The 21,349-nt window shown below is 45.0% G+C and overlaps 1 protein-coding gene across 1 annotated transcript in view; it reads right to left on the reverse strand.

The window, feature by feature from the left end:
• The window catches only part of PIK3C2A (phosphatidylinositol-4-phosphate 3-kinase catalytic subunit type 2 alpha), an 852,450-nt gene that overhangs the window by 468,331 nt on the left and 362,770 nt on the right, over positions 1 to 21,349 (reverse strand). Inside the window, 1 exon segment of the mRNA XM_069223730.1 lies at positions 19,727 to 19,894. Within this exon segment, the coding sequence (XP_069079831.1) occupies positions 19,727 to 19,894 (168 nt within the window).

A 21,349-nucleotide genomic window follows, 5' to 3' on the forward strand; every position in this document is an offset into this window, starting at 1 on the left:
GGGCGTCGACTCCATCTTAGATTTTTTCCCCCGCAGAGGGTGAGGTAGGAGTTGTGTATGCTAGTAATAGTGCCAATGCAATGGAGTAATGTACATAATGTAGTTTAAAGTAATATATTTACAAATATACAGATGTTCAAGATCAACTTCTAAACGGCTACAGGCTCCCGGGGAGGCGGGTGGGCGCATGTGAATCTGCAGAGACTAATGCCACGAACAGATGTACACTGGGTAAGTGACATTTTCCGTTCAATGGCATGTGTAGCTGCAGATACACATGCTGTGCATAGACTAGTAAGCAGTTATCTCCCCAAAAGCGGTGGTTCAGCCTGTAGGAGTTGAAGTTGTTTGAAACAATGTTCGTAGTACTGCTTGGCCTACTGTGGCTTGTTGTGCCGTTAGCACATCTACACAGTAATGTTTTGTGAATGTATGAGGCGTAGACCATGTGGCTGCCTTACAGATTTCTGTCATGGGTATATTTCCTAGAAAGGCCATTGTGGCGCCTTTCTTCCTAGTGGAGTGCGCCTTTGGCGTAATAGGTAGATCTCTTTTTGCTTTAATATAGCAGGTCAGAATACATTTCACTATCCATCTGGCAATGCATTGTTTGGATATTGGATTTCCTGCATGAGGTTTTTGGAAGGCTGCAAACAATTGTTTTGTTTTACGAAATTGTTTTGTTCTATCAATGTAATACATTAGTGCTCTCTTAATGTCTAATGTATGTAAGGCTCTTTCAGCTACTGAGTCTGGTTGTGGAAAAAAGACTGGGAGTTCCACAGTTTGGTTTAGGTGGAACGTGATATAACTTTTGGTAAGAATTTGGGATTTGTACGGAGAACTACTTTATGTTTATGTATTTGTATAAAGGGATCTTGTATAGTAAATGCTTGTATTTCACTTACTCTTCTAAGAGATGTGATAGCTATTAGGAAGGCTAATTTCCATGTTAAGTATTGCATCTCACAAGAGTGCATGGGTTCATATGGTGGACCCATGAGTCGGGTTAATACAATATTGAGGTTCCACGAGGGAACTGGTGGTGTTCTCGGGGGTATGATTCTTTTTAAACCCTCCATAAATGCTTTGATGACTGGGATTCTAAAGAGTGATGTTGAATGTGTAATCTGCAGATAGGCAGATATTCCTGTGAGATGTATTTTAATGGAAGAAAATGCTAGTTTAGATTTTTGTAAGTGTAATAAGTAGCTTACAATGTTTTTGGCGGAAGCATGTAGTGGTTGAATTTGATTATTATGGCACAAATAAACAAATCTTTTCCATTTGTTTGCATAACAATGTCTTGTAGTAGGTTTCCTAGCTTGTTTAATGACCTCCATACATTCTTGTGTAAGGTCTAAATGTCCAAATTCTAAGACTTCAGGACCCAGATTGCTAGATTGAGCGATGCTGGATTCGGGTGTCTGATCTGTTGTTTGTGTTGAGTTAACAGATCTGGTCTGTTGGGTAGTTTGATATGAGGTACTACTGACAGGTCCAGTAGTGTTGTATACCATGGTTGACGGGCCCAGGTTGGTGCTATTAGTATTAGTTTGAGTTTGTTTTGACTCAATTTGTTTACCAGATAAGGAAGGAGTGGGAGAGGGGGAAAAGCGTAAGCAAATATCCCTGACCAACTCATCCATAACGCATTGCCCTTGGACTGAGGGTGAGGATACCTGGACGCGAAGTTTTTACATTTTGCATTTTCTTTTGTTGCGAATAGGTCTATTTATGGTGTTCCTCAGCGTAGAAAGTAAGTTTGTAGTATCTGGGGATGAATTTCCCATTTGTGTGTTTGTTGGTGATCTCGACTGAGATTGTCGGCCAACTGGTTTTGAATCCCTGGGATGTATTGTGCTATTAGGCGAATGTGAATCGCCCAATGCCAAATCTTTTGTGCTAAGAGACACAGTTGTGATGAGTGTGTCCCCCCTTGTTTGTTTAGGTAATACATTGTTGTCATGTTGTCTGTTTTGACAAGAATGGTTTTGTGGGCTATTAGCGGTTGAAATGCTTTCAATGCTAGAAACACTGCTAGAAGTTCTAAATGATTTATATGCAGTTGCTTTTGTTGCACGTCCGATTGTCCTTATATACTGTGCTGGTTGAGGTGTGCTCTCCACCCCATCATGGAAGCATCTGTTGTGATCACGTATTGAGGCACTGGGTCTTGGAATGGCCGCCCTTGGTTTAAATTTATAGGATTCCACCATTGAAGCGAAAAGTGTGTTTGGCGGTCTATCAACACTAGATCTTGAAGTTGACCCTGTGCTTGTGTCCATTGTGTTGCTAGGCACTGTTGTAAGGGCCGCATGTGTAGTCTTGCGTTTGGGACAATGGCTATGCATGAAGACATCATGCCTAGGAGTTTCATTACAAACCTCACTTGATAGTGTTGGTTTGGGTCCATGTTTAATATTATATTTTGGAAGGCTTGTACCCTTTGTGGACTTGGAGTGGCAATCCCCTTTTGTGTATTGATTGTTGCTCCTAAGTATTGTTGTATTTGACACGGTTGTAGATGTGATTTTTGGTAGTTTAGAGAGAACCCTAGTTTGTGTAGGGTTTTTATGACGTATTTTGTGTGTAGAAGACACTGTTGCTGAGTGCTGGTTTTTATTAACCAATCGTCTAAGTCAGGGAATACGTGCATGTGCTGTCTCCTGATGTGAGCGGCTACTACTGCAAGGCATTTTGTGAATACTCTTGGGGCTGTTATGCCGAATGGTAACACTTGAATTGGTAATTACACCTTGGCCTTGGATTACAAACCTTAAGTATTTCCTGTGGGAAGGATGTATGGGTATGTGGAAATAAGCATCCTTGAGATCTAATGTTGACATGTAGTCCTGTTTGAGCAAGGGAATTACGTCTTGAAGTGTCACCATGTGAAAGTGATCTGATTTGATGTAAAGATACAGTGTTCTGAGGTCTAATATGGGTCTCAGTGTTTTGTCCTTCTTTGGAATTAGGAGATACAGGGAGTAAACACCTGTTCCTTTTTGATGCTTGGGTACTAGTTCTATTGCTTCTTTTTGTAACAATGCTTGGACTTCTAGTTGTAACAGGTATAAGTGTTGTTTGGACATATTGTGTGCTCTTGGAGGCACATCTGGTGGCAAATGTAGGAATTCTATGCAATAACCATGTTGGATAATGGCTAGGACCCACGCGTCCGTAGTTATGTGCTCCCAGTTGTGGTAATATGCTGTAAGTCTCCCCCCCTCTGGTGTTGTGTGGTGGGGGTTTGTGACATTGAAGTCACTGTTTGGTTTGTGGGATTTTTAGGCTTTGGAATTTCCCTCTTGCTTTAGGGAACTGTCCACCCCTATATTGTCCTCGAAACCCGCCTCTCCGATACTGGCCGTGATATGTGTGTCTGACTTGTGAGGTGGAAGGCTATGTGGTTTGGGCACGAAACCCCCCCTCTAAAGTGCAGCTTCCTAAAAGTGCCTCTGCTCTGTGGGGAGTAGAGCGCGCCCATGGCTTTGGCCGTGTCCGCGTCTTTTTTCAGTTTTTCTATTGCCGTATCCACCTCCGGCCCAAACAATTGCTGTTTGTTGAAAGGCATGTTCAGCACAGCCTGCTGGATTTCTGGCTTATATCCGGAGGTCCGTAACCATGCGTGTCTACGAATGGTTACTGCCGTGTTTACTGTCCTTGCCGCCGTGTCTGCTGAGTCCATAGCCAAACTTATCTGGTTGTTAGAGATAGTTTGGCCCTCCTCAGCAACCTGTTGGGCACGTTTCTGGAACTCTTTGGGAAGGTGTTGAATGAGATGTTGCATTTCATCCCAATGTGCCCTGTAGTATCGAGCCAGTAGAGCTTGAGAATTGGCAATTCGCCATTGATTAGCTGCCTGTGCTGTCACCCTCTTGCCTGCTGCATCGAATTTCCGACTTTCCTTGTCGGGCGGTGGTGCGTCGCCTGAGGTTTGGGAGTTTGCCCTTTTCCGGGCTGCTCCCACTACCACCGAATCAGGAGTTAATTGTTGTGTGATATATATAGGGTCAGTAGGGGGAGGTTTATATTTCTTCTCCACCCTAGGCGTGATGGCTCTGCCTTTTACTGGGTCCTGAAACACCTGTTTGGTGTGTTTTAACATGCCTGGCAGCATTGGCAAGCTTTGGTATTGGCTGTGAGTAGATGACAGGGTGTTGAACAAAAAGTTGTCCTCTATGGGCTCTGCATGCAATGCTACATTATGGAATGTAGCTGCCCTTGAAGCCACCTGCATGTATGCAGTGCTGTCCTCAGGTGGTGACGGCCTTGCCGGGTAGCAATCAGGACTATTGTCCGAGACCGGTGCATCATACAAATCCCATGCATCCGGGTCATCTTGGGTCATCCCCGTGTGTGTTGGTGACTGCATCATTGGGGGTGTTGCTACTGGGGACAGATGTGGCGAAATGCGATGGCGATTGCTGTGGCGAGAACTGTGGTGGTGTCTTTTCTTTAGCCACTTTTGCTTTTGGCTGCATTTCCGTTTCTTGGAATGCGAGCTTGCGCTTCATCTTTATTGGAGGAAGAGTTCGAATTTTCCCTGTGTCTTTTTGTATGTGCAACCTCCTCTGGGTATGGTCTGGCTCTCCCATGCCCAGTTCTTGTTCAAATCTGTGACCTTGTAATTGAGATGAAAGGCCTTGTTCTTCTGTGTAGGAGCCTGGTTTCGGCTCCGAGGCCGCATGTTTCGGCACCGAAGTCTTTTCAACAGTCTTTTTCGGCTCCGAGGAAACCTTGACTTTCGGGGTGCCGAACTCTCGGTGTCGAGTTTGGTCGGAGCCGGTATCTCGACCGGAGTCGGATGTCTTCGGCTGCTGGGAGGCCTTTTTCGGTGCCGATGTTTGGTCACCTTGTTTTCGGGTTAAGCCATGGCCTGTTGGCGGTGGCGTCCCCTTGGCCTTCATTATTTTGGAGTGAGATTTTTGCCGGGGCTGGTTTACTCACGGTTTGCTGCGTCTTCGGCTGCTCACTCTCGGACTCATCCGAGTCCGAATCTCGACTGGAGAATCTCTCCTCTTCTTCGACGTCAATGTGTCCGACCGGTGTCGACGCCATCTAGAGTCTTTGAGCTCTTCGATCTTGCAGTGTTTTCTTGGATCGAAATGCCCGACAGGCCTCGCAAGTATCCTCTTTGTGTTCGGGAGACAAACACAGATTACAGACCAAGTGTTGGTCTGTATATGGGATACTTTGCGTGGCAGTTGGGGCAGAAGCGAAAGGGGGTCCGGTCCATGAGGTTTGAAGATGGACGCGGTCGGGCCGACCAGGCCCCGCCGAGGAGTGGAAGCCCCAAAGGGCCGCCGGAGCGCTTCTTTCTTTGGTGTCGATGTGCTAGCACTAACCGGATACCGAGCACAAACAATACCGTCAAATTTTCCAATAGTTAACTAACTTTTCCGAACCGAAATACAGAGCGAAGAGGAACACGTCCGAACCCGATGGCGGAAAGAAAACAATCTAAGATGGAGTCGAGGCCCATGCGCAATGGAGCCGAAAGGGAGGAGTCCCCCGGTCTCGTGACTCGAAAAGACTTCTTCGAAGAAAAACAACTTGTAACACTCCGAGCCCAACACTAGATGGCAGGATAATGCACAGCATGTGTATCTGCAGCTACACATGCCATCGAACATATATATATGGAAAATGTCATTTACCCAGTGTACATCTGTTCGTGGCGTGTTCTGCTGCAGATTCACATGCTATGCATAGGCTCGGAGTGTTACAAGTTGTTTTTCTTCGAAGAAGTGTTTTCAAGTCACAGGATCGAGTGACTCCTCCACTTCGGCTCCATTGCGCATAGGCATCGACTCCATCTTAGATTGTTTTCCCGCAGAGGGTAAGGTAGAAGTGATAGAATATATAGAAAAGAGATGTCCATGCTAATGGAATAGAAATATATATACATATGTACAAATGTTTGTTTTAACTTAAACGGCTACAGGCTCCCGGGGAGGTGGGTGGGGGCATGTCAATCTGCAGCGGAACATGCCACGAACAGATGTACACTGGGTAAGTGACATTTTCCGTTCTATGGCATGTGTAGCTGCAGATACAGATGCTATGCATACAAAGCAGTTTTCCTCCCATAAGCGGTGGTCAGCCTGTAGGAGTTGAAGTTGTTTGAAATAGTGTTCTTAGTACAGCCTGTCCTACTGTTGCTTGTTGTGTTGCTAACACATCTACACACACAGTAATGCTTGGTAAATGTATGAGGTGTTGACCAAGTGGCTGCTTTACAGAATTCTGTCATTGGTATATTTCCTAAAAAGGCCACTGTTGCTCGTTTTCTTTTCTGGTGGAATGTTCTTTTGGTGTTACTAATAGCTGCCTTTTGGCTTTTAGGTAACATGATTGGATGCATTTTACTATCCATCTAGCTAGTCCTTGTTTTGAGATTGGATTTCCAGTATGTGGTTTTTGCAACGCTACAAATAACTGTTTAGTTTTCCTAAATGATTTTGTTCTGTCAATGTAATACATTATAGCTCTTTTAATGTCTAATGTATGCAGCGCTCTTTCTGCTACTGAGTCTGGATGTGGGAAGAAGATTGGAAGTTCCACTGTTTGATTGATATGAAACGGTGAGATTACCTTAGGTAGGAATTTTGGGTTTGTCCGAAGTACTACTTTATGTTTGTGTACATGTATGAAGTGTTGCTCAATAGTGAAAGCTTGTATTTCACTAACTCTTCTTAATGAAGTGATTGCAACGAGGAATGCTACTTTCCACGTTAGGTATTGAATCTGACACTAATGTATGGGCTCAAATGGTGGACCCATGAGTCGTGAGAGTACAATATTGAGATTCCATGAAGGCACTGGAGGTGTTCTTGGTGGTATGATACGTTTTAGCCCTTCCATGAAGGCTTTGATAACAGGGACTCTAAATAGAGACGTGTGTTGTATATTTTGCAAATACGCTGAAATAGCAGTGAAATGTATTTTGATGGATGAAAAAGCCAAATTTGCATTTTTCAGATGAAGTAAGTAACCTACAATGTATTGTAGCTATCCGGAAAGAGGGGCAATTTGTTTGGATTGACAAAACACAAACATTTTCCATTTGTTTGCATAGCACTGCCTGGTGGCGGGTTTTCTTGCTTTTTTAATTACTTCCATACATTCTCTTGGAAGATGTAGATATCCAAACTCTAAGACTTCAGGAGCCAAATCGCTAGATTGAGTATTGCTGGATTTGGATGCCTGATCAGTTGTTTGTTTTGTGTTAACAGATCTGGACTGTTGGGCAGTTTGATGTGTGGTACTACAATCTAACAATGCCGTGTACCATGGTTGACATGCCCACGTTGGTGCTATAAGTATGAGTTTGTCTGTTTTGATGCAGTTTGTTGACCAGAAATGGAATGAGCGGGAGACGGGGAAAAGCATAAGCAAATATCCTTGACCAGTTGATCCATACAGCATTGCCTTTGGATAGAGGGTGTGGGAACCTGGATGCGAAGTTTTGGCATTTTGTGTTTTCGCTGGTAGCGAATAGGTCTATGTCTGGGGTTCCCCAGTGATGAAAGTATGTTTGAAGTACTTTGGGGTGAATTTCCCACTCGTGTGTTTGTTGATGATCTCAGCTGAGAACATCTGCTAATTGATTGTGTATCCCTGGAATGTATTGTGCTACAGGGTGAATGTTGTTGTGTATTGCCCAATGCCAAATCTTTTGTGCTAGAAGGCACAGTTGCAATGAGTGGGTCCCTCCTTGTTTGTTTAGGTAGTACATTGTAGTCATGTTGTCTGTTTTGATGAGAATGTGTTTGTGAACGGGAAGAGGTTGAAAGGCTTTGAGAACATCTGCTAATTGATTGTGTATCCCTGGAATGTATTGTGCTACAGGGTGAATGTTGTTGTGTATTGCCCAATGCCAAATCTTTTGTGCTAGAAGGCACAGTTGTGATGAGTGGGTCCCTCCTTGTTTGTTTAGGTAGTACACTGTAGTCATGTTGTCTGTTTTGATCAGAATGTGTTTGTGAACGAGAAGAGGTTGAAAGGCTTTGAGTGCTAGGAATACGGCTAGCAATTCTAAGTGATTTATGTGAAGTTGTTTGTGTTTGTTGTCCCATTGTCCCTGAATGTTGTGATTGTTGAGGTGTGCTCCCCATCCAATCATTGATGCATCTGTCGTAAGTGTGGCTTGAGGCACAGGGTCTTGAAATGGCCGCCCTTTGTTTAAATTTGTGTAATTCTACCACTGAAGCGAGATGTGTGTTTGGCGGTTTATCAACACTAGATCTTGAAGTTGACCATGTGCCTGTGACCATTGTTCTGCAAGGCACTGTTGTAAGGGCCGCATGTTTAGACTTGCATTTGGGACAATAGCGATGCATGATGCCATCATGCCCAACAGTTTCATGACAAACTTGACTGTGTACTGTCGGTTTGACTGAATTTGTGGTAATATGCTGTGGAATGATTGTATCCTTTGTGGACTTGGGCTTGCAAGTGCTGTTTGCGTATTTAGTGTGGCTCCTAAATACTGTTGAACTTGCGCTGGTTGTAAGTGAGATTTTTGGTAGTTTATTGAGAACCCTAGAGTGTGTAGGGTTTGTATTACATAATGTGTATGGTGTTGACACTGTGTCTGGCTGTTGGATTTTATTAGCCAGTCGTCAAGATATGGGAAGACATGGATGTGTTGCCGTCTTAGTTAGGCTGTGACAACGGCACGGCATTTTGTAAATGCTCTGGGAGCTGTTGTTATCCCGAAGGGTAACACTTTGAACTGGTAATGTTTTCCTTGTATTACAAACCTGAGATATTTCCTGTGCGCTGGATGGATGGGTATGTGAAAATACGCATCTTTGAGGTCTAATGTTGTCATAAAATCTTGTTGTTGTAACAGTGGGACTACATCCTGTAGTGTTTCCATGTTAAAGTGTTCTGATAGGATGTAAAGATTGAGGGTTCTGAGATCTAGTATTGGTCTCAATGTTCCGTCTTTTTTGGGAATAGGGAAGTACAGGGAGTAAACCCATGTTCCTATTTGATGTTATGGTACAAGCTCTATGGCTTGTTTGAGTAATAGTGACTGTACCTCTGTTTGCAACATGGAAATGTGTTGGGAGGAGTGTTTGTGTGGTTTTGGAGGTATATCTTGAGGAATTTGCGCGAATTCTATGCAGTAACCATTTTGGATAATGGATAATACCCAGTGGGCTGTTGTAATGGGTAACCAGCGTTTGTGGAACTTTTGTAGTCTTCACTCCACAGGGGGAGTGTGGTGAGGGAAGATGTGGAGCAAGTCACTGTTTTGTGTGTGAAGGTTGCTTTGATGGCTGGTATTTTCCCCTACCTCTGGGGAATTGGCCTCTGTAAGTTCCTCTAAACCCACCTCGTTGGTACTGAGGCTAGTAAGACGGTTTTGATTGTGAGGTGGATGCCTCAGATATTTGGGCTCTAAAACCACCCCTGTAGAGTCTTTCGAAATGAACCTCTGTACTGTGTAGAATAAAGAGCACCCATGGCTTTAGCAGTGTCAGAGTCCTTTTTCATTTTTTCAATGGCTGTATCAACCTGAGTGCCAAAAAGCAGTTTTTCATTAAATGGCATGTTAAGGACAGCCTGCTGGATTTCTGGTTTAAAACCTGACGACCGAAGCCATGCGTGTCTCCGAATGGTGACAGCAGTATTGATTGTCCTTGCTGCTGTGTCTGCTGAGTCTAGAGCTGACCTAATTTGGTTATTTGTAATAGCCCACCCTTCCTCGACTATTTGCTGGCTCTTTTTTGTTGATCTTTTGGGAGATGTTGGATTATGTCTTTCATCTCGTCCCAGTGGGCCCTATTGTACCTAGCCAGTAGTGCTTGGGAGTTGGCAATTCTCCACTGATTAGCTGCTTGCGATGCCACTCTTACCAGCAGCATCAAATTTCTGCTTTCTTTGTCTGGTGGCGGTGCATCACCAGACGACTGGGAGTTAGCCCTTTTCCTTGCCGCACTGACAACTACGGAATCGGAGTTAGCTGCTGGGTAATGAATGCCGGATCAGAAGGAGGCAGCTTATATTTCTTTTCTACTCTAGGAGTGATGACTCTTGCCTTAACTGGTTCTTTAAAAATTTGATGTGCATGTTTTAACATGCCTGGAAGCATGGGAAGGGACTGGTACGTAGTGTGAATGGCGGATAACGTATTAAAGAGAAAATCATCCTCAAGAGGTTCTGTGTGCATGGCTACGTTATGGTATGACGCCGCCCTAGCTAGAACCTGAGTGTATGAGGTGCTATCTTCTGGGGGCGATGGTTATGAAGGATAGCAGTCTGGACTGTTATCAGAAATGGGATCAACGTAGAGGTCCCATGAGTCGATATTATCTTGGTGTTAATCTGCAGAGTGTACTGGAGACTGTGCAGTAGGGGTAGTAGGTGGAGAGACAGTCAGGTGAGGAGACTGATGAGGTGAGAATTGAGGAGGAGGAGTTTTTTGTTTGGGTTTTGGCACTTTAGCTGGTGGCTCATCAGTGTCCAATTGTCCTTTAAAGGCTAGCTTTCTCTTTGTTTTTAGAGTAGGTGCAGTTAGGATCTTGCCAGTGTCTTTATGAATATGAATTCTGGCCTGCCTTTCGTCAAATTCCTCCAATTGCGTGAGTTCCTCCAAAAATCTATGGCTTTAAGTTGTTTCGAAAGTCCATACTCCTCTGTGTACATGGGTCTTTTCGGCTCCGAAGCCGGTTTCCTCGGGATGGAAAGGCCTGGAGTAGATGTTGGCCTCTGCTCAGACAGGGATTTTCAAGGCTTCGACTCAATAGGTCGGTGTTTGCCTATTTCGGAGCCTGTGCTTCGGCTCGAGTCCGAAGGCTTCGGTGGCGTGGCCTTTCTCGGTGCCGAAGTTGTTGCCTGTTCACCGGAAGTCTTTTTGCGGGTGGAGCCATGGCCTTCCGGCAGTGGCGTTCCCGAGGCCTTGTGTTTGGGCTTGGATTGGACAGGGGAATCCGTACTCATGTGCTGTCCTGCCGTGACAGGTCTGTCCTCCTCAGACTCTTGCTCGGAGTCGGTCCCCCGAACGGAGACTGCGGTGTGCATAATCTCCTCTTCCTCCACGTCGAGACGTTCAGTGCTTCTCAACGCCATTTCCAATCTTCACGCTCCTCTGTCTCGTAGAGTCTTCTTCGAGCAGAAGAATCTGCAGGCCTCGCAAGTATCCTCTCGATAGTCTGGCGATAGACAAAGGTTACAGACAAGATGTTGGTCCATATATGGGAACTTGGCGTGGCACAGAGGGCTGAAGCGAAATGAGGTCCGGTCAATGAGGCTTCGATGAGGCTTTGGTCGGCCCGACCAGGCCCGAGTTGGGCGCAGGTGCCCCAAAGGGCGAGTAAAGGAGTCGGATCCGCCGGTACCGAAGTGTCGATGATAGATGGTACGCAATCGAAACAATACCGACGAATTAGAGAGTTTGTACTACTTTTCCAACTTGAACTACCGGAGCAAAAAGAAACACGTCCGAACCCGATGGTGGAAAGAAAACTATCTAGGATGGAGTCGTTGCCCATGCGAAATGGAGCCAAAGAGGAGGAGTCACTGGATCCCGTGACTCGAAAACACTTCTTTGAAGAAAAACAACTTGTAACACTCCGAGCCCAACACTAGATGGCAGGACCTATGCATAGCATGTGTATCTGCAGCTACACATGCCATCGAACATATATATATATATATATTATCCATGGAAGTAATACATCTTCTTTGGGTCTATGATCACTATTATCCTACTGGTGTGATTTTTTTCAGAATTGCACATATGTTAATGTATTTGAAATAAAGCTCATGTTACTCTTTCCCTGTACGAACCTGGGGAAGTGCCTTAATAAATTCATTACTCAGAGTAAGAGTGCTTGCTGCATTATTGGCACTCTTTGCATTTTGGCTCCTCTCGGTCTGCAGTAATGCAGAACACACCTGCAAGAGAATCCCCAAATAACCATAACAGGGGGCTTGGTCACTCTGCAGGGTGACCACCTATCGGGTGGTGGGGGTCACGGACGTCAGACACATGTCCTGATCAACTAGATGCTCCCAGGGGCCTCTGCACATCTTTTTCTAATCAAGTGGCCACCTGGAGGAGCTCTGGGCACCACACCTGGGGTGGTGATGGACAGGGAAGTGGTCAGTCCCCTTTGCTTTGTGTGCTTTTCACGACAGAGCAGGGTCCGGGGGACCCTGGTGTGTGGCAAACCTGATTATTGAAGGAGGGCACCAAATGTACCCTTTAAAGCAAGTCGGTGGCGCAGGGAGGCTACCCCTCCCCAGCCTTGAAACACCTATTTCCAAGGGAAAGATTGTTGCCTCCCTCTCCTACAGAAAATCCGTTTGTTCCGCCTTAACCTGCTTGAGCTGGTCAAGCAGAAGGAGGGCAGAAACCTGTCTGAGGTGCTGCAGCAGCATGGGCTGCCTGCAAACCCTGGAAGACAGGTAGAAGCAATAGTGGGGGGTCCTCTAAGGAGCCACCAGAGTGGATGGAATTCTGCCACCAATACTGGCATTAGTATTGGGGTATGATTCTGACATGTTTAATACGAAACATGCCTAGGTCAGGAGTTACCATTATGTAGCTGAACCACAGGTTGTGACCTGTGGCCAGTACACGGGTGAAATGGCTTCCCTGCACTTACAAAGTCCAGTGCAATGGAACTAGTTTGCTCATGCAAAGGTGCCCTCACACACACGGACCTGCACCCCACATTTTGGGCTGGAAGGGCCTGTCGTAGGGTAACACACAGTGACCTGGTGTAGTGACCTCTGGTGAAAGGGTGCATGCACCTTTTCATGCAGGCTGCAATGGCAGGCCTGCAGACAGATTTTGCCTTGGCTCCCATGGGTGGCATAATCCTTGTTGCAGCCCATTGGAGACCCCTCGTGTCCCAATGCCCTGGGTACCGAAGTACCATATACTAAGGACTTATAAGGGGGCACCAGTATGCCAATTGTGAAGTGCACAAAGGTCCAACTTTACCAAATTTGGAGGAAGAGAGCACAATCACTGGAGTCCTGGTCAGCAGGATCCCAGTAAAAACAGTCTAAACACACTGATAGCAGGCAAAAAGTGGGGGCAACCATGCCTAAAAGAGAGTACTTTCCTACATCCAGTATTATCAAGTGGAGGAGTCACTCGATTCTGTGACTTGCGAAGCTTCTACGAAAAAAAACAAGTTGTACCACTCCAAACCAAACACTAGATGGCGAGCATATGCACTACATGTGTATCTACAGCCACACATGCCAGTAAGTTACTTACTTGTGACTGTGGTTCTCCAGTATTGGTATATTTCACAGATTCACATGCGACCCCCCCTCCACCCCACAGAGGCTCCTCCTATTTCTCTTCGCCACTACCTCATGCTTCTGCTGGAAAGTCTGAGGGACTGGAGACACTGTGGTGAGGGTCCTGAAGGGTGCTGTCGCCTGATTGGCTGGACTTTAGGTCTTTTTTAATGATTGAATAGCTTATAAAGTGAATGTATTTAACATTAACCTCTATGTATGTTTTTTTCCACTATCACTTTCTAAGGTACTGTGGGACTCCCACTTCAGCGGCAGGGAATGATTCAAGCATGTGAATCTATGAAAGATACCAATACTGGGAACCACAGTCACAGGTAAGTAACCTATATTCTTCTTTCATCTATAATGAAAAAAGTGTCTCCAGAAAAGTCCATTAGAATGTGCAATACAGAAATCATAAGAGATAAGCACATATACCAATAAGGAAATGCCCAAATACCGACATTTGAGACAGGAATAGGGATTCCAACTCTATCTAGACGCAGATGGAAAGGAACATTATGACACACAAAGACCTAGAGGTTTGAAAAAAGTGATCCATTTTCTTCTGAATTTGGCATTCTGAGGACGTAGAGGAGCTGGCGTGTAAGGCCATGCTTGTGGTCTGTCAGATGAGAAAACACTAGGGAAGTCACAGTGTACAGAGAAATGTAAATCCAAGATGTGTGCATGTAGATGCTGCTGCTTTTCAAAAAACTTTGTCTTTTGTCAGGAAGAGTATAGCAAGAGGGTATGTAGCTCCTAAAATGCAAAGGCTTATGGGAACCCTGAACAGTTGGGAAAGCATGCAATATGATTGATTCAAAGGCTATGGTTTAGTAGAGCGTTATTAGACAAGAATCACACTGGTTTATGGCCATTATTGCAGGTTCTTCATTAGTTATCAATGCCTGCCTGTGGCACAGTTCTGAAAACATGCACAGATACCAGACTAGGAGCCAGCAGTCTGAGAGCAATGCCTTTCTGGAAGAAGATTCCATTCCAGGGAACAGAGTGGAAATCTTCACCAATCCAATTTGTTGAACAAGTTACTTACCTTCACAGTAACACCTTGTCTGGTAGACTCTATCCAGCACCATATTTCGTATCTTAGAATACTCCTTAGGTATCAGACTGCATCTGGAAAATCTTGATAAGCGCTCATGGGCACCGGTAGGTGGCAAACAGCTCAGCACTGGTGTTCGCACTGGATGTAGCATGGGCAGTGCCTATACAGGTGCCATGCCAGCATGCTGACATCAGTTTCCTTTCAAGACCATATCTGTGTCAGAGCACAAAGCCAGTTCAGAAGGGTGATGAACCAGAGTGCAGATTTTAGATGCCTACAAGATACATTTTTAGAGAAGATGTGAGGATCTGCAAGAAATCTGCAGCTAGAGAGAGTTTCAACCAAATAAGGCATTACCAAAGGTAAGTAACTAGTTCATCCGACACAGACTTCTATCAGCAGATTATTTACTTTAAAATCAATACCTCCCAAAAGTGGTTCTGTGAACTGGCTCAGACCAAAAAATCCTGGAGGGCCTAATAGGCAAAGTACTTGTCACATGTACCCACCCCGACAGTTCAGGCAGCAACGTTTTGTTAGCATGCACAAGGATGCCAATGTAGCAGCCTGACGGATATTCAAGGCAGACACAGCAAGCTAAAGCAGTAGACACCACTTTAAATTAGGTGGAATGAGCTCAAAAGCCCTCAGGGAGTTAGTTCCTGGAAAATATGTCTCAGATCTTAATGTAGAGTACTACCCATGTTCCGTTTCTGCACCGCCTTCCCCTTCTTTGTTCCAGTGAAACCTAAAATGAGTTGATCATCCATCCGAAGTTCTATGGTATGTTGGTATATAGAAGGACAGTGCCCTCTTACGGACCAGTGGTGGAGTCTTCCATCCTCCTTAGAGAATGAGGTTGAGCAAAGAAAGTCATGAACATCATGTTTTGGCTGATCTAAAAAAGGTGTCAAAACCTTTGGCAGAAAAGAGGCATGGGCTCAGAGAATCAGTTTCGCTAAGAAGGATCTGGTTAGGGGAGGTTCAACAGTTAGAGCCTGTATCTCACTGACTGATGTGATGGCCACCAAGACAAATTGTCTTGAGTGTCAACAGTCTGAGAGAACAGCTACGCATGGGTTCAAAAGGGAAACACATCAGGTAGGTCAACTTAAGGCCCCATTGGGGAATAACGAAAGGTTTGGAAGGGAACATATGCTGCAGACCTTTCACAAAACATGTCACAACAGGGATGGTTGGTCCGGAAACCACAAAATAAACTGAAATGGATGGAAGGTTTCCAAAGCAAGGCACTGCTGGGCTAAGAACAAAGCAAACAATCCTTTGGACAGGGGTGCAGAAAGTAGGTAAGCGTGTTTCTCAGACCACCAAGCCACAAACTTGCCCCAACAGCAGGCATATTAGGTTTTTGTAGATAGATGTGACATAGATCCTCCTGAAAGGGGAGCCTGATCAGAGGACATATGCTCATGCTCAGGAATTCTGGATACCATACTTCTCTTACACAATCAGAAACCAACACAATGACTTGGGCCCAGGTAGTTCTGATCTTTTTCAGACTGGAAGAAGAAGGGTTATCAGTGGGAAGGTGTATAGGAGTCCGGTACTGCTGTCTAGTCAGAATGTGTTTCCAAGCGAGAGCCACTTTGGAAACGCCAGTAATCTGGCTGTGCTGACATTGAATGTTTTTGTCAGTGGCAAATAGATCTGGCCAAGTTTCTCGCCAGTCCTGAAAGAGAACCTGAGCAACCTCTGGATGCAGATGCCATTCATGGTCCCAAGGCATCAACCTCTGATTTCGTCCTCCCTCTCCCTGGCATCTAGAGATCCCAGCACATGATGCATGACCAGACACATTATGAAATTCCAGCCATGTACAGAGGCACAGGGCCTCCTGTCACAGCGTCCACGACCTCACTCCACCCTGCTTGTTGCAGTACCACATGGCAGTAGGATTGTCTGGACTAGCTTCCCTTTGATGGAAGACAGGAAACCTGTCAGTGACAAGCACATCATCCTCCGATTCAGAAGCCTGATGTGGAGCTGAGCCTCTGCCAGAGAAAAGAGACTTCTGATCTCCACCTCCCCCAGATGGCTGCCCCAGCACAGAAGCGATACATCGGTCAGCACTGTCAGCTCTAAGTGGGAAAGGGCAAGGGATCTGCTGCTTACCCAATCATGGCTCAGTAGCCACCACTGCATATCTTTCGGAGCCAAAATCTGAACATAATCAGATGATATTGATGTTCTGCCCGCTTAGACTTCACATCTGACTGCAGAGCCTGCAAATGTCATGTGGCATGCTTGAGCAGCAGGATACAGGAGGCCATCAATCCCAGTAGCCTCAGAGTCAACCTTACTGAAATCCAGGACACAAGCTGAAAGATCAGGATTATCGCCTGAACTTACTGGATTCTCCTTTCAGAGGCAAACAGCACAAAACCAAACCATGTTCAGAATGGTTCTGATAAGGGTGAGTGTCTGAGAAAGAATCATGTGTGACTTTGGCACGTTGATAGTTAACCCCAAGATGACAGGAAGTTTGCTTTAGTATGGAGGTGGTTACCAATTGCCTCTGATGAGGCAACCTTCACAGCCAGTGATCGAGGTAGGAGAAGACTGGGACCCCAGAAACTCCAAAGGTGTACTACCACCCCCATCACTTTAATGGACACCAGAGGGGCACTGGTGACACCAAAGGTGAGCACAGTGAATTGAGAATGCGCTTGTCAAAACCATTAACCACAGGTAGCACTGATGGGCCTACCAACACCATCCAGTCACCAAAGTAGAGGACAGACAAGACTGGAGGAAGACGTTGAGAGGATGCAAGCCTAATATAGGACTTCATCCTTCTTTGACACCAGAAAGCAGAGGGAAATAACAACCAAGACCCACTTATGGCACAGGCTCCCTCTTGATAGCCTCCTTGGCAAAAAGCACTTGCACTTCCTGACGTAGGATGGACAGATGGTTCTCAGTCAGTTTGGGGTTTGTGGAAGGTGTAGTGGAGTGGCTACAAAAGGTAAGGTATATATACCTTCTGAATGGTCTGCAGGATCCACCTCTCTGAACGTATGGGCTGCCAATCCAGAAGAAATTGCTGGATCATGCCTTCAACCAGGTGAGATTGCTCTACAAAGAGGTTTAGTGGTGGGGCTGTGGAAGGTGGGGTAGGAGCTGGCCCTGACTGCAGTGTCAGTGGATGCCAAAGCTTCGGCAAGGAAGCTGCTGGGCACCTTACGGAGGATGGATTGGCTATTGAGCACAGGGAACGTGAATTGGCCCAGCTCTTTGAATCACTGCAGTGCAGAATTCACCTTATCCGCAAAGAGGCGAGTCCCATCCAAGGGCATATCTCCTGGAAAAACCAGTCAATCACGTCCAGAAGTGCTGGCAAATGGCGACACAGGTGCCAAGTGCCTGCCCGATGAATCACAGATATCTAGATCACAACAAATTGTTAATTTGGCAGTGTCACAACTGTTCTGTATTGCTTAGGTTCAGACAAGTCGAGGTCTTCCGGGTCACCTCGAAGGGCCTGAGCCACCAAATCCCAAAAGGCATGGTGATAGCAGCCCAGAAGGCAACTTGCACTGAGGGCCAAATTGGTTTAAGGAAATACCCTTTTCTACCTTTTTGGAATCCCTACAGAGGGAGGGATGAGTAGCTGGAAAACTATTTGGGTTTGTCTGACTGGTAGACGTCTGCACCATTAAGCTCTCAAGAGAGGGGTGATGATGCAAAAATGTGGGATTTCCTGGGGTAGGATGATGGAGTCTTGCAATTTGGTGGCTAACTGGGGACCACAGCAAGGTTTGGCCGAGGCCCATAATAGTAACCGTGAGTAGCAAGATAAAAAGCAGTAGTGGCTTAGAGGAGGTCTGCTCTAGCTGAAGCACTTCAGTCAGGACTCTGGTTTTCACCTTTAAGATGGGGAGCTGGATGTCGAGTATTTCACCTACCCACCACATAGGAAGCACTCTCTTCAGTGGCAGGACCTTGAATGTAGAAGGCCAGAATCAGGCGAGGTGTCAAGGACACTGGCCTTTTGTAAGTCATCATACAATTACCTTCATGGTAGGGTTGGCTGATTTCCTCACCTTTGTCATAATAGTTGTTGGATTTTGTACCACGTGGCATCGTCTTTGTGGAGGTGGGCACCAAGTGGTAGAGGTTGCAGTTCAATGGAAAAAGAGCATGCCTTTTGTCAATATGGCACCACTTGGAGTCGAAAATCACAATGGACATTGCGTCATCCTGTGTCAATGGAGTTTGCATCAGTGCTGATGCTCTGGAAATAGGAGCGGATCGGGGGGGGGGAGGGGGGGGGGGGGGGGAAGGGGGAGTCTATCTAGGAGCGGAGGGTGCCCCAGTAGTGGTTTCAGAGGATCCAACTGGCACTGAGGGCAAACCCACCAGACAATCACAGATGGAGGGCTATTTGGGAACTGCAGGCACACCAGAGGGAGTCTGAGTGATGCCAAAGAGTCAGAGCATACCTTGGCAGAACTCCTGGATCTGCTTCAGTATAGCAGACAGCCCCAGAGACTGGGGTTGTGGTGGGACAAGTTGCAGGACTGGTTCCAAAGTCAACCGACTTCAGAAGCGAAATCAAGAGTTATGGTATGGTGACACACTATCACCTTCTCAGAAGTACGAGATTAATAGTAGAGGGCAGGGTCCCACTTGGACTTTTTCAATGGCTTTATTCACCTTACCCAAAGATTTAGAGTGTTGACACCGGGATCGATTTCTGCGACTTATGGACGAGGAACGGGACCAAGACTGACTTTTCGACTTGGATCAGTCTCAACAAGGAATCTTCCAATGCTTGGTGATGTAGAGATTGACCTCAGAGTCCTGTACGGCCTTCAGGTTCATCAACACGTGTTGAGTGCATGACACTGCAGGTCTTAAAGCTGTAATTCAACCCCAGGTACCACAGGATACGCCTGATCAGAATCTGTCACAGACATCTGTTTGCAACAGTCCATACAGAGTTTAAAACCTGTTGTCTTCAGAGCTGAAATTTCCCTTTGCACACTGTAAATTTTGAGGAAAATAAAGTCTCAAGGTGACAAAAGGTAACTCTGGATCTGCAACTGGTGGTGCAAAAAGAACGGGACTGACAGCGTGTTGGAGTGCCAACTACATAGGCTCTACAAAGCACCACCTACCGGCACTCACAGGTACTTCTAAAAAAATCTTTCAAGATCAAGTCTGACGCCTTTAGGAATATTCAAAAGCTGAGGAATCTGCGGTTAAATGTCTATATATGAAATATGCATCCACAAGGAGCACAGAGAATTTGTTCTGCCATTGCTTTAATTTAATTTATGCATGCACACAAAGTCTTGCTCTACAGAAAATCATTTTGACTGCATGTTATTTTTTAATACTAAATAATACACTTACCGTCGAAAATCAAAGAGAGACAAGGAGACTTTGCCCAACATTTCTGGCCCCTTTCTCTGCTTATTGGAATCTGGAGAGCCACTACTGTTTTGATTTAATATCCCATATAATGCAAGGTTCAATATTGATTCTAGTGGCAACTGTGAAATCTGGACTGGAAAAATGATACTGTGGAATGAAAAAGTTAAAATAAAGTTGAACAATAACAGCATGTCAATTCAAGATAATTGTATAAAAATACAAGGTCATCATCGGTAGGTTTAAGAATTAATGTGCATAAACTAAACTGAGAGATTTCGTTCAGGGGATCTAGAATACAGGTATTGAAGCTTTAATCCTTCACTTTTCAGAGCCGCTGATTTAAAAAAAAACACATGACCAAACAATTTGCTATCTTTTTTGTTCAATAACAACATTTCCCAAAGGGGTTCACCTTCCTTTTCACCTCAAATTTCCATTAATCAATTTTAAGTTATGTTCTACATTTCATATTTGTGTCTGGGTAGATAAGGCTCTACCTGATTTACAATGGAAGAAACTGGACTTGAGGCCACACCTGACACAGAATGGTACTACCTGGCAATGTGAGGCTTTAAAAATGAAAGGCATGTAATATTTGACTCTCCTTACCATAGCTTGGTATTTATTAATTTACCTCTTAAAAAATAAGGATTACTCCATCATCTCCAATCTCAGCCCTCCCATTCCTCACCCACCTATGCCAGCAATATTAAATAGAACTTGAACACTAAAAGACCCTTTAGTGACTCATAGAGAACAAAGCCATCAGAGATTCCATTATCTTTTTCTACTAGGAAGAGAAATTCAGTGCCTACAAATGTTCAAGTCCTTTTATTAATTAGAAGCGGGCACATAGTGAAATTCCATTCCAGGAAATCTTAAGATACTAAAACATACTCCTGTTTATGAAACAAAGAAAAACATATTTGCATCTCAACAGTTAGACGACTGGAAAGGAAATCCCTCATGTGCCAGGCAGTTGGACAGCACTATGTAAATTCCATGACTAAATTAGTATAATCTTTATAAACCGGCTTTGTAAATCTGAGAGTTTTTCTAAACTATGCAGTAAGAAGAACAATCTGATAATACACAAACTTATTTCAAAGGGTGCCCAACATTTTTAAGTCAAGCAATAAGGCAAGAGATGAACAAGTGACATATCTTTGATAATGCTTTTCCTGGTGGATACTTTATGTAACCACAAATTCTTAACCTTTAGACTATTCCACAGGCGGCAGACTGGATCCTGAAGTTTTCACAGCAGTCCTTCTGCAAGCGGTTAGGTTGTGTTGCACGGATGCATGTTGATCTATTCCCACCCTAGAAGAGATGGCAAGGAGTTTCATACAGGCAATACTCCTGTATGCTGAAGTCAGTTTCTTGAATTATGGTTTATGTGCCCTCAGACTTGAAGCAAAAAAAAAAAAAAAAACTGGCGGTATTAGAATGCAGAATTCTAAGCTGGGTCAATTTCAGATGTTAAAACAGGCCACTCCATAGTGGGAAGGAGGTGAGGAATCTGTGATAAGATTTAGCATCCATAAAAAAAAGTGTGTTACCAGAGGTAAGTAACTTGTTATTCTGACAGATACTTCTAAC

This window comes from Pleurodeles waltl, chromosome 3_1 (genome assembly GCF_031143425.1).
Source record: "Pleurodeles waltl isolate 20211129_DDA chromosome 3_1, aPleWal1.hap1.20221129, whole genome shotgun sequence".
In the NCBI taxonomy this organism is placed as follows: Eukaryota; Metazoa; Chordata; class Amphibia; order Caudata; family Salamandridae; genus Pleurodeles; species Pleurodeles waltl.